The sequence below is a fragment of the Equus asinus genome, chromosome 22 (assembly GCF_041296235.1).
Source record: "Equus asinus isolate D_3611 breed Donkey chromosome 22, EquAss-T2T_v2, whole genome shotgun sequence".
Taxonomy (NCBI): Eukaryota; Metazoa; Chordata; class Mammalia; order Perissodactyla; family Equidae; genus Equus; species Equus asinus.
Genome location: NC_091811.1, coordinates 60337657 through 60359309, shown reverse-complemented (window position 1 = coordinate 60359309; position 21653 = coordinate 60337657). Strand labels below are relative to the sequence as shown.

General features: G+C 40.3%; 1 protein-coding gene across 1 annotated transcript in view; it reads left to right on the top strand.

Moving 5' to 3' along the window:
• The window catches only part of LRIG3 (leucine rich repeats and immunoglobulin like domains 3), a 44610-nt gene extending 38992 nt beyond the window's left edge, over nt 1-5618 (top strand). Inside the window, exons 15-19 of the mRNA XM_014844052.3 lie at nt 238-690; nt 1468-1626; nt 3267-3410; nt 3504-3779; nt 4964-5618. Of these exons, the coding sequence (XP_014699538.3) occupies nt 238-690; nt 1468-1626; nt 3267-3410; nt 3504-3779; nt 4964-5208 (1277 nt within the window). The 3' untranslated portion in view covers nt 5209-5618. The remainder of the gene's footprint in view (nt 1-237; nt 691-1467; nt 1627-3266; nt 3411-3503; nt 3780-4963) is intronic.
• Nucleotides 5619-21653: the final 16035 nt, after the last annotated feature.

Here is a 21653-nt window from a genome sequence, read left to right as displayed (position 1 = left end):
AGTTCGCACGTTCCACTTCGGCGGCCTGGGGTTCACTGGTTCGAATCCCAGCTGTGGACATGGCACTGCTTGGCAAGCCATGCTGTGGCGGGCATCCCACATATCAAGTAGAGCAAGATGGGCACGGATGTTAGGTCAGGGCCAGTCTTCCTCAGCAAAAAGAGGAGGATTGGCAGCAGATGTTAGCTCAGGGCTAATCTTCCTCAAAAAAAGACAAAATGTAACTTGTCGTTTCAGAAACACCTTCATTTTTGCGGCCCCTCCTAGACCGCACTGTAACCAAGGGAGAAACGGCTGTCCTGCAGTGCATCGCGGGAGGTAGCCCTCCTCCCAGACTGAACTGGACCAAGGATGACAGCCCTTTGGTGGTCACTGAAAGGCACTTTTTTGCAGCAGGCAATCAGCTGCTGATCATTGTGGACTCTGATGTCAGTGATGCTGGGAAATACACGTGTGAAATGTCTAATACGCTCGGCACCGAGAGAGGCAGCGTGCGCCTCAGTGTGATCCCCACCCCCACCTGCGACTCCCCTCCGATGACCGCCTCGGCGTTAGATGATGACGGATGGGCCACTGTGGGCGTGGTGATCATAGCGGTGGTTTGCTGTGTGGTGGGCACCTCGCTTGTGTGGGTGGTCATCATCTACCACACTAGGCGGAGGAACGAGGATTGCAGCATTACCAACACAGGTGTGTCAACAGAAGCTTGGCACGAGTGCGCTAGTCGTGTGTTTGTGGTCTCGTGGTAATTTTCTTCTAGAATGTGTGTCTCACAGTCTGAGGCCATGTCAGAAGCGTGACTCATTTGTTTCAAGCTGCAGAAATATGGTTAGCTAAAAATAACAGCCCAGCCCAGAATAAAGCTAACATTTAAAAGTTAATACTTTTTGTTAAAACCTCATGAGAGTATCATGTTGGCTGTAAGATATAGTCCAAATCAGAGTAAAACACTCCTTCACAGGATGGTGATGGAGAGCCAGGAGCCATCCCTCAGGCATGAGATGCACCCTCTGCCATAGTTTTTGTTTTGTTGTGTGTGCATAGATGTGTGCAGGCATGTAGAGAGGATGCTAGTATTAGTGGGAGAGGGGCTATGGCTTGACTAATATGTGCAAACACCTATATCGATGAATGATGCTAAGTCGGCACAGGGCCGAAATCAAGCTTAAGTCAAGAGCTTATATACTATGCCAGGAAAATTCCTAAGCCTTTATCTTTTTAAACATTTGTTATTTTTGAAATTCAGGAGGAGCATCTCACAGGCAATAAAATAGAAAACCAGCTCATGCTTCCCAGAGCAGCAGAGCCCTGGTTCACCTTACCTGCATCCTGCCCCATCAAGTTGGCTTTGCAGGAATGGATTTATTTGATTTATATGGAAACCAAAACAGTATATACCGTTCATCAGGGAAGCTGTGGGGCGTTGACGATCCTTCTTGTTAACAGAATGCCGTTGTTTGATTATAGATGAGACCAACTTGCCGGCAGATATCCCCAGTTATTTATCATCGCAGGGGACATTAGCTGACAGACAGGATGGGTACGTCTCCTCCGAAAGTGGAAGCCACCACCAGTTCGTCACTTCTTCAGGAGGCGGATTTTTCTTGCCGCAACATGACAGTAATGGTAAGTGTTTAAAATGAAGATGGGTGTATTGTTTTGAAATAATCCGAGGGGAGGCTCAAATATAATATTAGTTTTCACAAGAAATTGATACACTGATATATAGGACCTGGCCCAAGATCAGTAGCCAAGCTGAAATTAAATAGTTTTTTGCACGTCTCTTAAATACTAGAAAAATCTTTGTTTCTGACACTAAAAGAAGACAAGTAGGTTAAGTAAAATTTAATTCCTCCATGCAATGTAGTATTTCCATTACCCTGTGAATGTTCTTTGTCCCTGAACAATCTCTACTTAAAGGACATTAACTGGTTTCATGCATAGTCTTAGAAGTCAAATAATTTAAAACCATTCTATTAGAGAAATCTAATTCTGACTCTTGCTTTCAGAACTGTATGGTTTTAAGAATAGTAATAATAGAGGCGACACAATTCAGGAGCACAGGCCTGGTTCAAGACCACTTCTGACACTCACTCCCTGCGCATCCTCGGGCAGTTACAGTCCTTCCCTATTAGGTGTTGTAAAAAATAAAATGATAATGGAGAACTACCTGGTGTTTGGCACGCATTGTGGGCTCAACAGGTGGAAGCTATTGACGTTATTTTCAAACATGTTGCCATCTTTTCCCACGAGCATGTCTTGAGTGTCTGCTGTGTGGCAGACTCCACAGTTGGGCGGGAAGAATATTTGTTTTCTGTTTCACAGTTTCATCAGTGGTGAGACAAAAAATTTCAATAAATGATTACAAAGTGCTTAGTAAGGCAGTGATGGAGGGTGTGGAGATAGAAGAGAAGATCTGAGCATAAAAGTGGGTCTTCTGGTTAGATTCATTAGGTTGCAAAGAGCAGAGAACCAGGCTCGTTCAGATGTAGCAGGGTTTACTGAAAAGACCTTTACAAAAGTCTAAAGGGACAGAGCAGGAGTATAATAGTGCCGTGTCGCCCGGATGCTGGGCTGGAGATGGTCAGCATTTGGAGCAGCTCTAGAGACCGCAGCACTCCAAGTCTCATTCGGGACCTTTCTTTCCCTCGGAGACCCCCCCCCCCTCCGCCCCCGACTGCCCAGTTCCTGCTTGCGAGGCACATGGTTCCTCATGGCATCTCTAACCCTTACAGTATCTCTTGTCTTTCACCTGCTGTGTCCACTGCTAACTGGCCTATCATTTCTCGGTTGTTCAGCTCGGATACTCACAATAGGACGTTTTTCTTTTGGCTGAGCTTCTCTATGAGCTGAGCATTAGGAGGTTTTTGGTTAAGTGCCAATCCCTGGTCCTGGTCATCTGTGACATTGTGGAGGAAGGGAGCAGTGCTGATGGCATCATGTGGTTTAAACCATGGCTGCTTTGTCTGTAGTATTTGCACACAGTTCATTTTCTCTTGGAAACCAGTTTGGGCCGGCAGCCGGGTTCACACATCCAGTACAATGGTTATTCAAGTCTATTAGAGGTCTCGAATTTCTTCAATTACTAATCTATAGGCCTCAACAATTTTTTTTAAAACCCTAATATAAATTTCTGCAGTTTTTTCTTTTATGTGTTATTCTATCCAAAATTTTCATCTGTAAATATGGAAAATGCCAAAAGTGGAGAGAACATGGAATGGTACTTGAATAAAATGGGCTCAGTGACTGAGGTGTCTGTTTTAAAGGGACATGCCATGTTGACAACAGCAGTGAAGCTGATGTGGAGGTTGCCACGGACCCGTTCCTGTGTCCCTTTCTGGGATCCTCGGGCCCTGTGTATTTGAAGGGGAGCGGACACGGCTCAGGTCCTTTTGAAGCCTATCCTACAGGTATGTGGCTCTCTTCTCTGAGTTCTGTTTCCTGGACAGACTCCTAGAAGCTCTAACTCTCTCTCTTTCTGATGCTGTCCCCAAATGTAAAAGGTTGTGGTGCTGACCTGAGAACAGCTTTAATGGACCACTATGAGCCCAGTTACATAAAGAAAAAGGAGTGCTACCCATGTCCTCATCCGTCAGAAGAGTCCTGCGAGCAGGGTGTCGGTGACGCAGGATGGCCTTCCCACGTGAGGAAGTTCGTCAGCTCCACCTGCTCTCAAGGTGAAGGACCCGGAGTGAGAAACGTGCGTCTGAACAAGTCCTCTGTAGATTTCAGTCCAGGTCCAGAGCCAGCATCACTTACTTCGAGTAATTCTTTCCTGGGTAAGTTTAGGAAATGATTAGATACTCAGGACTCGTATTCTGAGTTGCTTGTGGGAGAGCGATGAGAGCTTGGAATACCAAACTGGTAAAAAATGTTTTTTGTTCATTAGTTTTGAATGATGCTGTCATGACATCCTCTTAGTTTGTACACATGTTTCTAAAAGCAGAGTCAGACATGGGGGATTCTACTGGCTTATGGATTTAATCCATATAAGCCTTGGGAGCTTTCTGGGTACCCCTGTGTGTGGCATCACCCAGGAGAGTTTCGGGGTGACTTAGAAGCTCAGTCTGCCAGCCGTGTGGAAAAAGTGGTTTGGGGCTAGAACAGGCTTTGGGCTGGAGTTGTGTGCACTGTGTAATTGTGGTTTAGGATGTCTGGTGGCTCATAACTGAACCTGCCGTCAGAGGCTGGACGGTGTCCTACCTGGCCACCGCTGCTCGTCAGCCAGGCTGAACCTCGTTCGGAAAGGACACCGTCAGTGGAAGACACTCGCTGGCACTAAGATTCCTTCATGGGTTTTTTAGTCTAGCGCGTGAGGACAGTGGGGTGGAGATCCTTTAAGATATGAGAAAATGAACCACAACTGGTCTTGCTTTTATAAAAAAATAGAATTTTAAAATATTTTACTCAGCTTTTAAGAAATTTTATGTTTTGTCGTAGTATAATTACTGTTATTCCTTCTTGAAAAGTGGAAATACCTTTTATATAACTGAGGCAAGAATTTGAGTCAATTGAATATTTTGCTACTAAAGAAAGGGCAAGACATAAGGATATTTGGGCGGAAACTTTCTGTATTCCAGCACAAGTTACTCATACGTTACTATCCAAATGCCCTTCATGGAGCACTGAGGGATCTCAAATACTAAAGCCAGGATTTGGGAGAGCTTATATTGGGGGACGTCGTTGCTCAATGATTAATATTATTTTAGGTCATGAGAAGTGATAAAGAATGGAGCTTGTATTCAGTAGGTAACAAATAAGAGGGGTGCAAATATCTTCAGCTCCTTTCTGTGAGTACTCTCTCCATAACACAGTTATACATATACCTGAGTACCGTAGTGTGCACTTGTAGAAAATGCTGATTCATGTTCATGGGGTAAGATGCTCCTTCGTTTGAAATGTGTTTGATTGGTTTACATGCCAGCAAAAGGACCCGTCTGCTCAGGGGGTTTCTTTCTTTCAGGAACATTTGGAAAGCCTCTGGGGAGACCTCACCTGGATGCCTTTTCAAGTGTCGGTCACCTATCGGATTGTCAGCCGAGAGCCTTTCACTTGAAAGCTCGTTCTTCCCTGGACTTGGACTCTGAGTCAGAGAAAGATGGGAAAGAAAGGACAGATTTTCAGCAAGAAAATCACACGTGTACCTATAAACAGACCTTAGAACACCACAGGACTCCAAATTTTCAGTCTTACGACTTAGACACATAGACTGAATGGGACCAAAGAGAGTTCTAACATGCTACCTCAAGTGGACTTATATTTAAAAGAGAGAATCCTATGTTTTTAAATGGAGTTATGAATTTTAAAAGGAGGAAATGTCTTATTTATACAGATGGACCAAAATTACAAAAAGTTATAAAAAATTTTATACTGGGAATAACTTTCATATAAGAATACCTTTTTAAACTATTTTATAACTTTGTTTTATGCAAAAAAAATCTTATGTAAATTAATAGTATAAATTCATGACTATTTTATGTATTTTTATAATGCCAGATTTCTTTTTATTGAAAACGAGTACTAAAGCATTTTAAATAATACCTGTCTTGTACCTTTTTTGAATAGAGATCACTTCATTTTATTTTGCACATTACATTTAATAAAATATGTCATTTTGACCCCAAGCCCCATCTATACAATAACAATTTTTATTGTTTTCAACACATTCTAGGTTCATTTCATATTATCATGTCTCAATTGATCAAAATTATACTCAGTGCATTAAAATATATGTAAAAACAGGAGCATTCCGCCTACCTCCCAGGGTTGTCGTAATGCAGATTCAAATCAGATAGTGTCTGTGAAAGCGCATAGTAATCGAGAAGGAGCTACAGAGATTTAAGATACGTTAATTTATTTCTAACTCTACGACCAAAAAAGATTTGTTGTTGTCATCTGGTGTAATATGGTACAACTCCATTGCTTACGTCACTGCTCAAGCCATGTTCCCTTAATTACGATAACACCTCGTGGTCTCATGCATTGTGCTTTTCCAAATCGTTTCCCTTTCACCACCCCTTTAATTATAACAAAAGTGTTTTATTGCCCATTTCTGTAGTTAGAATGGCTGCAGCAGAGGTGGATTTTCCTCCGTTCTTCAGGTGTAATGGGATGCTGATAGACTGTCCTTGATTTTCTGCCGATGAGCAGTTCTTTCAGAAAAGATGCTTCTAAACTGTTCTGAAACATTCATTAAGAATTAAAATATTTTTCTAATTTGGTCATCATAGTTCTACTTCTTTAAAACTGAGTATCAAATCTGTTACTCAAACACAAAACTATTTAAAATATTTGCTTTAAATAGTGTTTAGGTGAAAATGCCATTACATGGCTGACATACATACACAAAAATGAATATCATCATATTTTCAAAACTAAGTGACAGTGTGAAGTAATAAAATGAAGCAAACTTAAGCTTAATAATTCAGATGATGAAACTGGACTTTTTTCTTTAGTAAATCCTGTTCACATGTGTACTTTAAAGAAAAACTCTTTGCCCGAGATAAATTGGCATAAAAGGAGTTAACACAGCACATTAAACTTTAAAATCTCCTAACCTGGTGAAGGTGGGAATTTATGCCATGATCAGGTCTTTGAACTAAATTCAAAGCAGCTCTTAGAGAAGCAGACCCTTCTCAGAGGATTCAATATGCTGGGGGAAGGTTCCGCTTCTTGAGTTTACAGCTTTGTTTTTTGTGAGCCAGGAGCCTGGAACCCAGATTGCAGTAAGATTTTCCTCCAGTTGAGACAGCAGAGTCCGAGACAGGAAGTTGATCCGTCCTTGGACCACCAGTGACAAAGTGCCGAGAAATGATTTCATATGCTTTGGCTTTATCAAAGCGCCAGATTTTCAAAATCTTGTTAATTTGTCTTCATGATTGCCAGATGTGATGCAAGCCTCGATAGAGGCCCATTCAATGGTTATGAACTTCTTGTGAAGGATTTAATTTTTCCAGATTTAAGTACAAAGGTTTAAATCATTTATGCCTGAAATTCAAAACTTAGATTCACTACGTCAACGTGATTTTCCCCCTTTTCCCTGCTTACGTGCTGAAGCTTGTGGGTTGCTTATGATCTCAGCTGTCTAGAGAAAGAGCTCAGTTGCTCTTTGACGTTTGCATGAAAAGAGTGTATAGAATTTGTGACTCCATATTGAATTAGCAAAATAAATCTAGTAAGTATTAAGATATCCTAAAATAGCGTAGAAAAAAATGTGGATAAATGTCAAATCGCTTGGCTTATTTATGAGGAGAAATGCTTAAAAATTTCAATTTAATCTTCCTCTGCTTTCTGATGCAAGACCAATTCATGTACAACGTATCTTAATAGATGTTCATGCAACTTTTGTATCTTTTTTCTTAATTCCACTATTGACACTAATGATAAGATAGTTACTGTGTATATATAATCTGTTTTTTAAGATATCAAGAAAGAAGTAGTCCTTAATTATGGTAACATTTTATAAAAGTTAAATATCTGTGGAACATTTATGATTTATTTTCACAGTGTCCCTGTAGAAAGCAAGCAAGAGTCATTTCTCAGAATAAAGGCAATGGCACTATTTTTTAAAGATTGATAGAAAAAAGAAGTGATTTGATACTTGTACCCATTTGAGGGGTTTTAGTCCTTTAGATTTGGTGTGATAGGAAGTAATTTATAACCAGCATTACAGTAGATGTGTGGCAGTGGTGTTTTTCAGAGAGAATGAGAAGCAAATGTCATTGCAAAATGCCTTCTCTTTCCCTCCCACTCTTGGAATCTGCAGTAATTGGACTTGTGTAATAGGATAATTTAGAACTCACTATTTTTTAAGATGCTGTTCAATTAACACATTGAATGATACGATGTCCTGCCAAAAAAACCATTAGTCTTCAAAGAGGGGTACAGTTTCTCCATGAATTGAATAATTTCAATATTCCAGAAATATCCAGTTACCAGAACTATCTTTTCCATGAGGCATTTCTTAAACTAATGGATAATAAGAGACTGAAACAATCTTAAGAGGTTTCAGATTTGACCTAAAATGGCACAGAGGTACTTTAGTTGGTATTTTCTTTTAATAGAAAAGAGAGTTTGCCCACATATTATATTTACTGAATTATCTCAATATTTTTGTACATTTGTGGGGTTTTTTTAAAGAAATCTGATAATGGTGGAGTGTCTTTTAATAAAGATGTTTGATGTTACTTGAGGTATGTTATCAAGATAAAACAAGAAAATCAAAATTATAGATTGAAATATAGACAGCTTATCAAATGCAGTCTTACTATTGCAGAATTGCAAGTTCATTTTCCATTCCTATTCTGTTTAATGTCAAGGATCTGAATTCTATATTCCGAATTCTGTATCCTCCCATATGATGATTGATATTCATGAACATAAGAAAATATAACCCATGTTACATGCAGCTTATTAGAATTACTTTTTTTTAATTATAGAATTTTTGAGAATACATTTTAAAGAATAAGGCGAAGCAATTCACAACTGTTAGAATTCATTCTCAGATTTCTTCTACAATTATTTTCTCTTTCATACATCTTTGCTCGGTTCCATGGTTGGTTTTGGCTTTTAACAGTTTTAACTTTTTTTTCTTAAATCAAGTTTGAACATAACACCTAATATCTCTATGAGAATCTTGTCCTCGTTTTGATAGTTGTTTTATGTTTCTGCATATGGCTTTATGTTGACTATCCTACAGCTCAGAGTAGAAATTTAGTAACAACACCCTGTCGGTTGTCAAACATTTTTTAAATACTTAGTTGTGTATTTTGCATAGGTGATGTGAAAATGAATACAATGATCCTGGTCCTGATTATCAGAGGGACAGGCAGAAGATTCATAAGGGGATACTTAACAGGATGTGTTCAATGCCATAGCTTAGTAGGGCCCCTGCAGCTGGCACTCCTTTTGTTTCTAATTCTAACTGAACGACCCAGAAATGGTACGTGCACTTCACTCAGCATGTCCTAGAACAAGCTGATTCTCTGGTTTTTTCCACCCACATCCCAAAACTGTTCCAGTTCTGGTACTCCCTTTCTAGTTTAGTCATCAGTAATCACCATTCCTGTTGATTTTGCACCTGAATTTTCTCAGGCTGTTTGTGCCTGCCCTCTTATCCCATTGCCACAGACAGGTTCACACCTCATCTGTCTCTTGAAGCAGTGTCTTCTTGTCCCTTGTCTGTCTCTTACCCAATTCATTGTTTCACTATGACCAGCATTATTTTTCTAAAATAGATCAGAATCGGTCACTTTCCTGTTTAAAAACCTTTGATGGCTCAACTTTAAATCCTAGTTACGGTGTATAAGACCTTTCATACATTGACCCCAGCTCACCTTCTAAGCAGACTCCTTCCCCAGCCCCACTCCCAGCTTTTCTGTAGCCCTTGACCAGCCCCTGGGCACCTCTATGGCTTTATTTTGGCTTATGAACAGCTCAGAGTTGAAATTTGGTGACAACCCACTGTCAGTTGTCCTTGTGCATATTTTCTCGTCTTCGGTTAAGCAAACATTTTTTGATGGCTCTTGTGCTAGATGCTGTCATAACTGCTTGGGCTACAACACCATTAAAACAAATATTCTTCCCCCAAGAAACTCCTGGACAAGTGACTAAATTATTGCTCTGAAATACTTTTTCCCTTTTCTCCTCTGGTAGAATCCAGTTCCACTTCAAAACGAAACGTTTCCTTTTACCCCCAGCATCCCAAATTTCCCATAGCCTTTCATGTGGGCCACTGTGAGAAAATCACAGGGAGGCTATTAGTTACAAAGCCCGGTGTGATGTGTTGGTATGAAAACTACTGAGAGCAGTTAACTTGTATGTCAATGGGACATTTTCTAGGAAGAAATAAAGAAGTTAAAAGATCTGTGGTTTTTTTGAAACAGTCACCAGATGATTTGGTCTAGCACTCAGCAGGAAAATCAACTCCTGTTCAGTTTACTAAAGGCAAATAGGTAGCCAGGTGTGTCAACAGAGTCTTTTTTTTCCTGTAGGAATGGGCCATATGGCTGCCTAGCTACTACTCATTTCTCAACCACTTTGCAGTTAAGGATGTCTGCAACCGTTTGACGTTTCTTCCCAGTGGAATGTGAACCAAGGTGTTAGGGGCTACTTTCAGGCCTGGTCCCCAAAACCTTCACACACCACCCCCACCCCCACCCCTAACCCGCCGTGTCCTTTTCCTGCAGCTCTCTGATTGGAGAGCCATGGCCCAGAGCTACCTTCCCTCGAACTCACCCGTAGAAGAGCCTGCGTCTCTGAATGACTGTATGGAATATGGTCTCCCCACTAACCTGGAATATTTGCTTTGAAGCCTTACTTGCTTAAAGAGGAAAAAGTGTTTATTGCACTTGAACACTATATTTTAAGTGTACTTATTATAACAGTTTGTACTGCCCCAACTTAAAATAGTAATTTTAATGTGAAGAATTGCCCAAGATGCTCATTGACTTTGTTCTTTTTTAGTTTATTAAGCTCCCTTTTAAAATGAACAGCTTGGCCTCAGTGAGCAGCCCTAACACTGATGTCTAACACTGGTTCCACTGTTGAGGCGGGTCATTGAGCAGCTGACTCACTGGCATTTGCTGAATGCCCTCTTGAAGGAGTACATCCTGCAGCTATTACAATATCCTATTTCCATCTTGAACATGGGTACGGGTTTAAAGGAGGCTTCCCAAGCATATTTGGTCATTAAGCTTTTTACAACTGTTTCAAGGACTCTCTACTCCTAACAACACATGAGCACCAGCAATGTGATAGACGGGATATCAAAAACAAATGAGACATGGCCTGGATCACAGAAGGGTTCTTCCCTTGAGGGAGTCACACCCTGATGAAACAGTGATGATTTTCTATGGTAAAAGTCATCATAAAAGTAGATATTAATGTGGTCATTTAATTCGTGGATGTGATTTGCCTTTCTTTGGACACAACTGGTTATAAGCTGATCATTACCAGAAAAAAAAGCTGTTGCCCACACAGCATAGCTCCTTTGAGTGGCCTCATAAATTTACATATCATATTACACGAATGCTAATATCCAAGAAGCTCTACGCTAATAGTGGTAACAGCAGTATAGGAAAAGAAAAGCCATTAAATCTATGCAAAATCTCATTCTGATCAAAAGTTACAATTTACTCAATAATGTTTAAATTTTATAGCTATGCATTTATAACTTAAAAGAGTATTATTGACCTTTATTTTTTTTAATCTGAAAACTACTAGCTCCTAGCCCTCTCCTTATTTTCCTCTTAAACATAATTATTGTTGAAACAATGGTTTTGAGACATTAGACATTAGGCATCACAGGGTAGTGATCCCCAAGAAAAGGGAAACAAATGAGGTGAGCCCTATGACTCCAGATGAGCCCTATGATGCCAGGTGAGTCCTATGCTGCCATAGGCGAGTCCTATGATGCCAGGTGAGCCCTGTCATTCCATAGGTGAGCCCTATGATGCCAGGTGAGCCCTATGATGCCAGGCTGTGGCACAGGGACGGGGAACCAAATAGAGCCCAGTTATCTATCTGAGGCAAGGAGACAGAGCTGGGAATCTGGGAAGACCAAGACACTAGGGTGCTACATAAGAGAGAACTGCACAGACAGAGAATTCCAGAGATCTGCGCCTGGAGCCTTTAGTTGAGTACCGATCAGCACATGCGTGTGAGGCCACTACCCAAGGCCAGGGAGCGAAGAGCCATCTAAAATTCCCAAAGCTCACACAGGAGCAGTAGTTGTTCCCACGAACCAGAGTGGAGAAGCTCACGGCTCCAGGGGCCACTAGTAGAGTCCTGAGGACTTTGCCTCAGCAGTAGGGTGAAATTAGCCCTGAAGACTGCTCTGGAACCATCTAGAAAGGCTTCAAAAACACCTCAAAAGGATCGAGCTCTTTCTCAGTAACTTAACTGTCTTTCAAAACAAAGCTCAAGAATATTTATAGGAATACAGAAATATGCAGCACTCCACAGGGTCAAATTCACAGTATTTGATATACAATAAAAGATTACCAGACATGCAAGGAAGCAGGAAAATATGACTCATAATGAGGCAGGAAATCCACAGCTAGAAACATACCTAGAAATGACACAGATGATAGAATTAGTAGACACGATGTTTAAACACTTATAATAACTATATTCCATATATAAATAACACATTTGTCTTGGTACAGAAGTACACACTGTATTTACAAACTCAGTGAATACAATGGCATGAGGATTTGGTTCTCCTAGGAGATGTCAGAGAAGATTTAACAGAGGAGGACATATTTGAGCTGAGCCTAAAGGGATGAGTAAGAGGTAGCCAAAGAGGGACGGGAATTCTAGGCCCTAGAAACAGGAAACAAAGTTGAAGAGAGGTGAAGGTAGGGCTTATTCAGGGAGCACTGAGTGGTCCCACGTAAAAGAGAATGTGATTGATGTGGGGACTAACGAGATGTAGCTAGAGAGAAAATTTGCTGCCCCTCCGTCTTAATCTTTTTGTTCTCAACCTATAAATATGGCTATAGGAGTCCTATAAAGCAATCTTCGTCTTCCCTTAACCTCACCTATAGACTGTCCTCTCTCCTATTTTTCTCATTCGAACTTCTCGAAAGCATAACTCCTCTTCAACTTGGGAGATAAGAATTTGCTCAAATTCAACTGAAATTGCTTTTGCCAAGATCGCCATTGGAGATCAGAAATACTCCTAACTTCCAAATTTGATTGTGTGTTTACAGTCCTTAGACTGGGCTAATATGTTCTTGCATCCTCCTTTCTTTCTGAATCTCTGCATTCTTCTGGTTCTACTCAGGTTTTACTGATCCTTTTTCCTTAGTGTCCTTAATTGATGCTTCTTTCACGGCCCATTCCTTACAAAGCAGTGTTGCTAAGGGATTCACCCCATGGAGTGTCTGATGTCAATACATCCTACACCAACTTGATTTTTCATTTGCTTGATGGATTTTTTCCAATCCTGTCATTTTCAATCTTTCGGTGTGATTTTTGAAGTATAATTTTATATAAATGAAGTATCTAGAGTAATCAAATTCATAGAAACAGAAAGTAGATGGGTGGTTATGTGTCTTTTTTACCACAACAAAAAAAAGGTGTATGTTATAATCAGAATGTTCCTGAAATTTTTCCCAACATGGTAAATGTTGACCTTCATGAGCAGCTAGGTCTCGGCGCCTTCCCAGCTCCACGTTCAGCCCAGCAAAGTGTGGGGCGAGTCCAGCAGGGGTGGTAACCGCCCCCCAACCACTTGCTTTCCTCAATTGTTTGTTTGCCTCAGTTAATCTTAAAATTTTATTTTGCAAAGAGGCGATTTTAGACTCCTGATAACTCCTCATAGACTCCTCAACATACCAATCAAAATAGGCGTTCCATTCAGTTTTGGAGATTTCGGATCTATGGTTGTTCAACTCAGTTTTAAGAAACGTAAGTTTGGGGAGTTCAAAGTTCTTCACAATGGCCACTGATATTCTAAATTACTTTGGTTAAGTCGGTCCATTTAGTTAGAAGTGCACATGAGAAATGATTGTGGTTTAGGTAGTCTTTAGTTTTTAATAGAGGAGTTCAAGCTGTTACCATTTGAGATTGCTAATATATTTGGAATTATTTCTGCCATTTTATTTTGTTCCGTTCCCCATCCTTTTTCTTTGCTTTTTAAATTTTTGTCCCTGACTTGTGTTATACTGCTGAAATTTTTCTTGTTCACTTTTCTTTACCCTTGCGAATTTGGAACCTATTGGTTATATTTTTATGCCTTTAGGAAGTTACCACTATAATTTTAACAGACATTTATCTCTCTCCTCTCTCTCTCTCCTCTTTCTTTCTTCTGTTTCTTTTTTTTTTTTTTTTTAAGGATTTTATTTTTTCCTTTTTCTCCCCAAAGCCCCCCGGTAAATAGTTGTATATTCTTCGCTGTGGGTCCTTCTAGTTGTGGCATGTGGGATGCTGCATCAGCATGGTTTGATGAGCAGTGCCATGTCTGTGCCCAAGATTCAAACCAATGAAACACTGGGCCGCCTGCAGAGGAGCGCACGAACTTAACCACTCAGCCACAGGGCCAGCCCCGTGTTTCTTTTTTTTTAACAGCAGGTAAAGCTTCTCATCCTTCTCTCAAACGATTAATTACTTAGAACATTTTTCTTATGCACTGGGTCCCACCACTTCCTTCCACCCCCACCATTTTCATTGATGAGTCTAGAATTGTTTTTTCCACGTGATTTATTAGATCAGCCAATATATATTACCATTCTTTCAATAAGTTTTGTTTCAATATTTAATTTTATTAATTTTGGTTCATTTTTCTTTTTGATGAATTATATTCCTGAGACATACTTTTAACCTGTTGAAAGCTACATTCTCATGGCTTTTATGGGTCTAAAGATATCTTCATCTTGCCTTTACTCTTGAATTATGGTTTAGCTCAGTATAAAGTGTTAAATTGGTGATACTTTTCCTGGGGAATTTCAAAGATATTGCTGCATTGTTTCCCAGAATCATTTGTCAAAACCTGCCCTCATTCTCACTGTCATTCTTGTGCTGCTCACCCATCTTTCCTCTGCGGTAGCTTTTAGGACTCTTCACGTTATCTTTCATGCTTGTTAGTTTCACTGTGATGGGTGTAGATGTGGGTTTATTTGATTTAATATACATGACACTAAGGATGCACTTTTAATCTGAAAACTCTTCAATTTTGGAAAATTATTTTTTAGAAAACTGCTTATCTGTCTTTCTGTTTGTTTTTGAATTTTTAAATCCCTTTAAGATGTGTTTTGGATCCTCAGATCATCTTTCATATTTTTCATTAACTCTCCTTCTGTGTTCTTTATAGGCAAGTGCTCAGTAATATTTGAATTCTCTAATTCTTTAACTGTATTCTAGAAGGTCCTCTTTTTTTAAAGTCAAGAACTTTATATTATATATGTATACATAATATGAATTATATAGAACATCGTTATATATATATGATTGCCAGTTGTTTGTGGTTTTAGCCATTTCTTCTTGCATTATATCTGCCAGTTTGTGTTTCACAAATTACTTTTTCTGAGTGTTACTTTTTTGTGTCTCTGAGAATCTTAAAATGATTTAAAATCGTGTAGAGTTTGTTCCATTATTTTTATTTTTTCAACGTCGACACAATCTTCTGCTTGTCACTCTTGTTGACTGTCTCTCTTAGTGTTAGTGTGATTATGGTTATGTGCTTTGCAACTTTTCTTTGCAGGTTTATGCTTTTGTTTGTTCCTTTTAGGACCCCTTTTCCCTCTATGATGGTTTTACGGTTGCCTTGGGGCATCCCTGGAACCTGGCCCGGAAGCAGTTTTTATGTTAGGAGCTGGGGATGACTTGGGGCTCTTATCAGATTCAGTCACAGGAGCTGGCAGGCAGCTTGGTTCAAGTGCAGCCTGCCTCCTCCAAGCACCACACGTGCACAGATTGACAAACACTGTAGCCCCGGGCAGTGGTCACTGCTTTTTCCCTTGTATTCCATGGGCAGAGAGCCCTGCCCCAGTGTCCAGCGTCACGTAGTGAGCCTGCCCTCACTCCCTTTGGCACCTGGGGGAACTTTGGCTCTTGGTCAAACTTCTGGTTCTATCTGCCAATTTTCTGACTTAGAGCTTAATAGAGCCATGACTTTAGCCTCTGCCACTGCTGTGTGTGTGTTGTCTTTTGGTTATTTGAGACTGGTCCATAGACATGTTCATCTCATTTTTGAGTGTCACCATGCCATATGTATATGACACACACGAACATTCTTATGTGTATACATAGATATTTATATTTGCCAGGTGAAGATTACAACAAGAAATCATAATGTCCTTCTAACCAGAAAGAGATCTTCTTGTTCAAGTTGGAGTTGACTGTGAGAGAGAAACTGAAGAAGGTACCAATGTCCTAGCTTTTGTGATTAGATGGATGGTAGCACCAGTAACTGAGATAGAGAACATGATAAGTTTAGAGATAGATGATAATGAATTTTATTTTACACAATTTGAAGAACTTATTAGACAACAAAGTAGAAACTTCCATAGGCTGTTAGAAAGAGAGTATAAAACTCAGGAGAGTGAAAAATGCTCTAGATGAAGAGATGCAAATGGTAGCATGTAAGCTAGTCTGCGTCCTGAGAGATTATGAGATGAAGAGAGTTTGTAGCGTGAGTAGATAGGACAGTCAAAAATGTAGGGGACAAATAGATGAAGTGGAATTAGCAATGGAGCCTGGGAAGAGTTTTTCAGAAAGGCAAAGAAAAATAAAGAGCAAAAGAGAGATTTAAATAATATTAATTGCTTAATATTCATCCATTCATCCAATAAATATGTATGGAGCACTTTTTGTATGTCAAACATTGTTCCACTTGCAGGGAAATGAGGACAAACAAAGCAAATAAAAGTTGCTGCCCTCATTGAACTTAGCGTGAAAGACACATAATAAGCAAAATAAAAGAGTTAAATATACAGTACATTACATAGTGACCAATGCTTTTCCAATATCTTGTAATTTTTTAGTGGGTAAGGAGTTGACTAAGATGGAAAATAAAGAAAGAGGCGTTAGAGATTTGACACCAGCACAGTTGGGAGAGTGATGGTAATAAAAGGCACAGTGTGGAGCCTAAGCTGCCCTCAGGTGCTGCTTGAGGTTGGTGCACATTTACTGTACCTTTTTCTCAGTCTTGTTCAGCTGTGCAGGTGCAGGCATGGGGAGGGCAGAGATCTGGGTTTATTCAGTATTTGTAATTGTGTCATGTGAGACCAATGAAGTGAGGAGTATAGGATTTGGAGGTGTACGCAAGGGGAGACCTTTAGTGATTAACTGGAATTTAGCTGGGTAGGAAGAGGAGATGAAATCAATGGTGTTACTCTTAAGAAGGTTCTATGATGTTCCGAGTATTGCTGGAGTCGGAGACCTACAGGAAGTGTCATTAGAACCATTAACAAGCCATGTTATTCAAAGTTTATAATCCTTCAGGGTTGATGATGCTTTTCCCATGTTACAAATGAGAAACCTGAGACTCAGAAGAGTTAAATGGCTTCCCCCAGGCCAGAGAGTACTAGAGGATCCAAGATTTGAATGCATTTCTTTCTCACATTAACATCAATGATAGATTCCTTCAATATCAATTACAATGGAGAGCTCCAATAGAATGCAGACCGACAACGGTCTTTTTTTGGGGTATTCATATGGCTCTGTCAGAACAACCTCAGAAGAGCAATGATGATAGAACGCAGGTTGTGGTGAGACAGATAGGGTAGTTTGATGACAAAGACAGCGAGGGTAGACTGGGTTACCAAGGAGTGTAGCAAGGAAGGGAGGCTGAAAGATGAGTTTGTACTTTGAAGGTGGGAAGGATTGAAAGAAGTTGCTCTTAGGGTGGGGTAGACTTGAGTGAGTTTGTAGACTTAGAAGAAGGAACCAATGAAAATCGTTCTTAGCAAATCTGTAAAAACTTTGGCTAATAGGGAGCTGCAGTATCTCAGATGGATTTTATAATTGAGTGAAATAAAAGACTATTTAAGAGATTAGGTCATGGTAGGTACGTTGTGACTGGAAGTTGTAATTCCTAATCCTAGATTGAGTAATTTTCATAGTTTGAACTTGTGAATTCTAATGTCATTTTTCTTCACACGCTAGGTCCCCACCCTATGTCCAAATGTAACTCAGACAATGCACATCCACCAACACAGTGCTTTCTAAAAACCCAAAGAGATGGCTCATAAACTCTGGATTCCTATTGGCCACATTTTAAAGATTAGTGTATGAGAGGGTAAGCCAACTCTTTAATGATGTAATTGTTAAATGATCAAGTTACTACTTTGTGACCAGTTTAATGCATACTGGTAAACGTGGTCAAATTACGTATCTACCTTTCCATAACCAAGAAGTCATAGCAACTTTCTGAGAGGACAGTTGGAAAGAAATATATGAACTAAACCTATCTAATGTTTTAATATTCACAAGTAAGTTTATTTTCAGAGAGGCCATGTTTTTGGAAATATCTAGGAGCATTCACTAGGGAATGAGAGAGAAGTGTGTTAAAGGGTGAGAATAAGAGATAAACTTCCTAATATAGACAAATTAGACCAGACCCAGCCAGTGCTTTTCATCTAACTGTGGAATAAGCATTCGAGAATATTACACAAATAAGACAAATGTCTATAATTTAATGAGGCACATCAGTTTAGTGGTGAGGTCTCAGGTTAGGGAATCAGACCTCCTGCTCTAACTCAAGATACATTAAGATGTGAATTATTTAATAAGTTAAAGCCTCAGTTTTCCTATATGTAAACTGGGGATAACACCTACTTTCCAGGGTTTCTGTGAAGATTATAAGTAATGCAAAAGAATATGGTTCCAAGCACATGGGTTAAATAAAGATAGTTACTATTATTATTTATTTCGATCTCTTACTATTATTGAATAACATGGAGCAAGTAGGAAACTTGGCTTCATTTCCACCAGTGAAAATCTTGGACAAATTCTTTCTTGGGAAGAATCAGACCTGCTCCTATACTTGTCTCACTCTGAAATTGTGGGTTAAATGAAAAGCCATCTTCATGATCAGATGTTAGAGGACAAAGATGTTGGCTTCTGCATCTGACCTGAAACTACACTTTAAGTGATTCTGGAAATTAATTTTTATTTCCTCACTTGTAAAATATGGTTAATAAAATAGGTACAGTCTTGGTCACAGGAATGTTGTAGGGATCATGGGAAATGACGTATATAAAAGCACTCAGAAAACTGCAGTGTTCTGTAAATGCTGGGTGTAAGCACCCAGGACCTCACAGGTGAATGAGAACCCATGTTCTTATTGCAGTTGAGCTGAATATTTTTTGAATGTTCCTGGGGCAAGTCCTTTAACTGCTCTTGGGATCAGAGATATGTCTCTACTGAAGAAAGAGGACCCAAAGTTGGCCTTGAAGAGAAGCTTTATTCAACCATAATGGGCCAAAGGATGTTGTGGAATCACCCTCTTTTCTGTTCTTCAGAGTAGTAGCATCACCTGATCTGTAGGAGATTTTGGTTCCATTTCAACATGGAGGAAGACTAATGAGAAAATGATTGCTACTCTTTTTTGCTAGGCTGTATGGATTTTATTCAGGGATGAGGAGAGTGGAGTTGGCTGCAGATAACTCAACAAATGTTCATTGGGTTGTTTGAGGAGGAATGTGTTGTCATATTCTGCTGGGGAAGGAAAGGCAGTTTTTAAAGAGACAAGGATGAAGAAGATAAAGGGACAGACTCCTGCCCTTCCCCACTGCTGCCTCATTGTGGTCCCTGAGAGTGACCAAGTGTTCAGAAACCAGGGGGAGAAGTGATTGATTCTGACTGGCAAGCATCTGGCAAGATGTCCCAGTGGTTGTGATATTGGAGGTGGGTCTTGAAGAATAAAAGGGTTTATTTTCCTTAAAGTAAGTTAATTAGAAGAACTTTGAAACACAATATAAAAGTTTACAAATAATAAAGAATAAAAGCAGACTGTAATACCACTACCCAGAGGAACTAATCATTAGCGTTTAGTGTAAATCCTTTTGCTATCCTTTATGTGCATACATACATATTTCCAAAATGCCCGCTTTAACATTCTAGGGCACAAATTCTTTTACCATGAATATCAACACGGCCTTGAATACTTATCTTAGCGGCTATATGGGTCTCTCTTACTTCACCTCTGGAATCCCACCCACCCCCTCCATCTTCCGTGAGAACACCAATACTCTTAGGAGATTAATTGTAATTACTATTACTTTAAAAACAGAAATGACATTGTAGCCACATCATGCTGTGACGCAGATGAGCCATGATCCAGGCACACAGTGACCCAGGTGTGCAGTGACCCAGGTACAGGGTGACTAAGGCGTGCTAGGCACTTTGTGACCCAAGCACATGGAGAGAGAGGCCCACAGTGACAAAGAGCTGCTGCAACCCATCCACATAGACACAGGGAAGTGAAAGCAAGTATACTTTGGCCACACACACTATGACCAAAGCACATAGGTGCCATGACAAAGGTAGACTGTGTCAGAAGGGCTCTGGGACCAATATGCTGGGACCGAGGAGCACTATGGTCCAAGCATGGTGTGTGACCAAGGTGCATTCTGACCAAAGTGTGCCAAGTCTAAGGCAGCTGTAGCCGAAGTAAGTTGTGATCAAAGCCCACGATGCCGAAGGAGCGCTGTGACCCAGGTGTGCTATAGACAGGGTCTACTGTAACCCACACACGTGGAAACCAAGAAACACTGGAACCAGGTCTGCTGTGGTCTGGGAGCTCTGTGTCCCTGGCACACCATGACATCAGCACCTCTGTAGACCAGCCAGTAGTTCTCTAGAGGCAGTAGAAGGAGGCAGCCCCTTTTCCAGAGTTACTCTCAGCAGCAGTTACCCCATACCCAGAGGCCCAGATAAACCTAAGTACCTCCTTTCTCTCATCATCTAGCTCTATAGTCCCCACACTCACACCATGCCCATCTTCTATCATCCCCTACCCCTTGCCCTACACCTCTTGCAGAAGCTTCAAGATTGCAGTGTGTAAATCACTGCAAACTCACATACCAACAGAGGCCATGCACATAATCTAAATGTGTAAACTAGACCAGATATGCTGTGTTAGGGAGTGGCAGAGACTGTGGTATCCATCAAGGAAGCCAACAGCTAAAATCCTGTTGACCAAGACACTCTGGGAGGGAGCTCTACTATTTGGCAGCTCTTGTATAAACCGTTTGTGCCCGAGAACCAATGTTGTAATGAATGAGCATCTTGGGCATTCTCACCCCTTCTGCTGATTTCTCCAGGTTCCCTCAACTTGAACCTAACCTCACACCAGGTGTTTCTAAATGAGTAATATAGATTTATGTTTCTAATCCAGGAGGAGTGGAATCTAAGTGTAAAAAAGAGCTATTAAAACTAACTACTATTTTTTGTAAATGAAGGCTGTCGGAGGAAAACATTTTGAAGGTGTTTCTTGGTTTCTTTATTCGCCCTCCCCCTAGGGGAAAATGAAGCCCACCTTTTAGGGCCAGGTGTTCATTACAGTCCGGTGGTAGCATAGCAGGGAGAGGCTAAGCTCACTCAACTTTTCACAAAGTAATAAAAGTTTATGCTGGGTTTGTTAACATCTGTAATTTTAAACATGTTGCATAAAAATAAAGCAAAAAGAAAAACATGGTGTCTACGTTCAAATCTGCTTGCAAATCTCTCATGTCCACAGGAAACTCGGCAATTGGGTAGTCTGAAGTGGGCCTGGGCTCACCCCTACCCTCACCCCACCTTGTTCCTACAGATGCTAATATAAATCAATTAGGGGCTGACACAGCAATTGGCTGCCTGACAAATGTTCCATAATAATGCAGCTCAAGAGAATGTGGAATTTCTGAGGTGCTGGTTATAACGCTTTCGATATAGCTGTAAATTCCATGCCATGTCAGCGCAGGTGGAAAGCTGAGTCGTAAATAAAATGTTTCCCCAATTCCTAAAGAACTCCCTAGATGATTGACCAAAGCAAGTTGTGATTTAATTCAACCACTTAAACTTTCAGGGAGTAAAAACCAGACCTTCATCAAATTCAGACCAAAAAGGGAGGAGAGAGGGGAGAATGCGTGTGTAGAGAATAGAGGAGAGGAAGAAAGGGAAAGACTCCTGGCAGCCAAGTATTAAAATGAGCAAGAGCTGCTCCC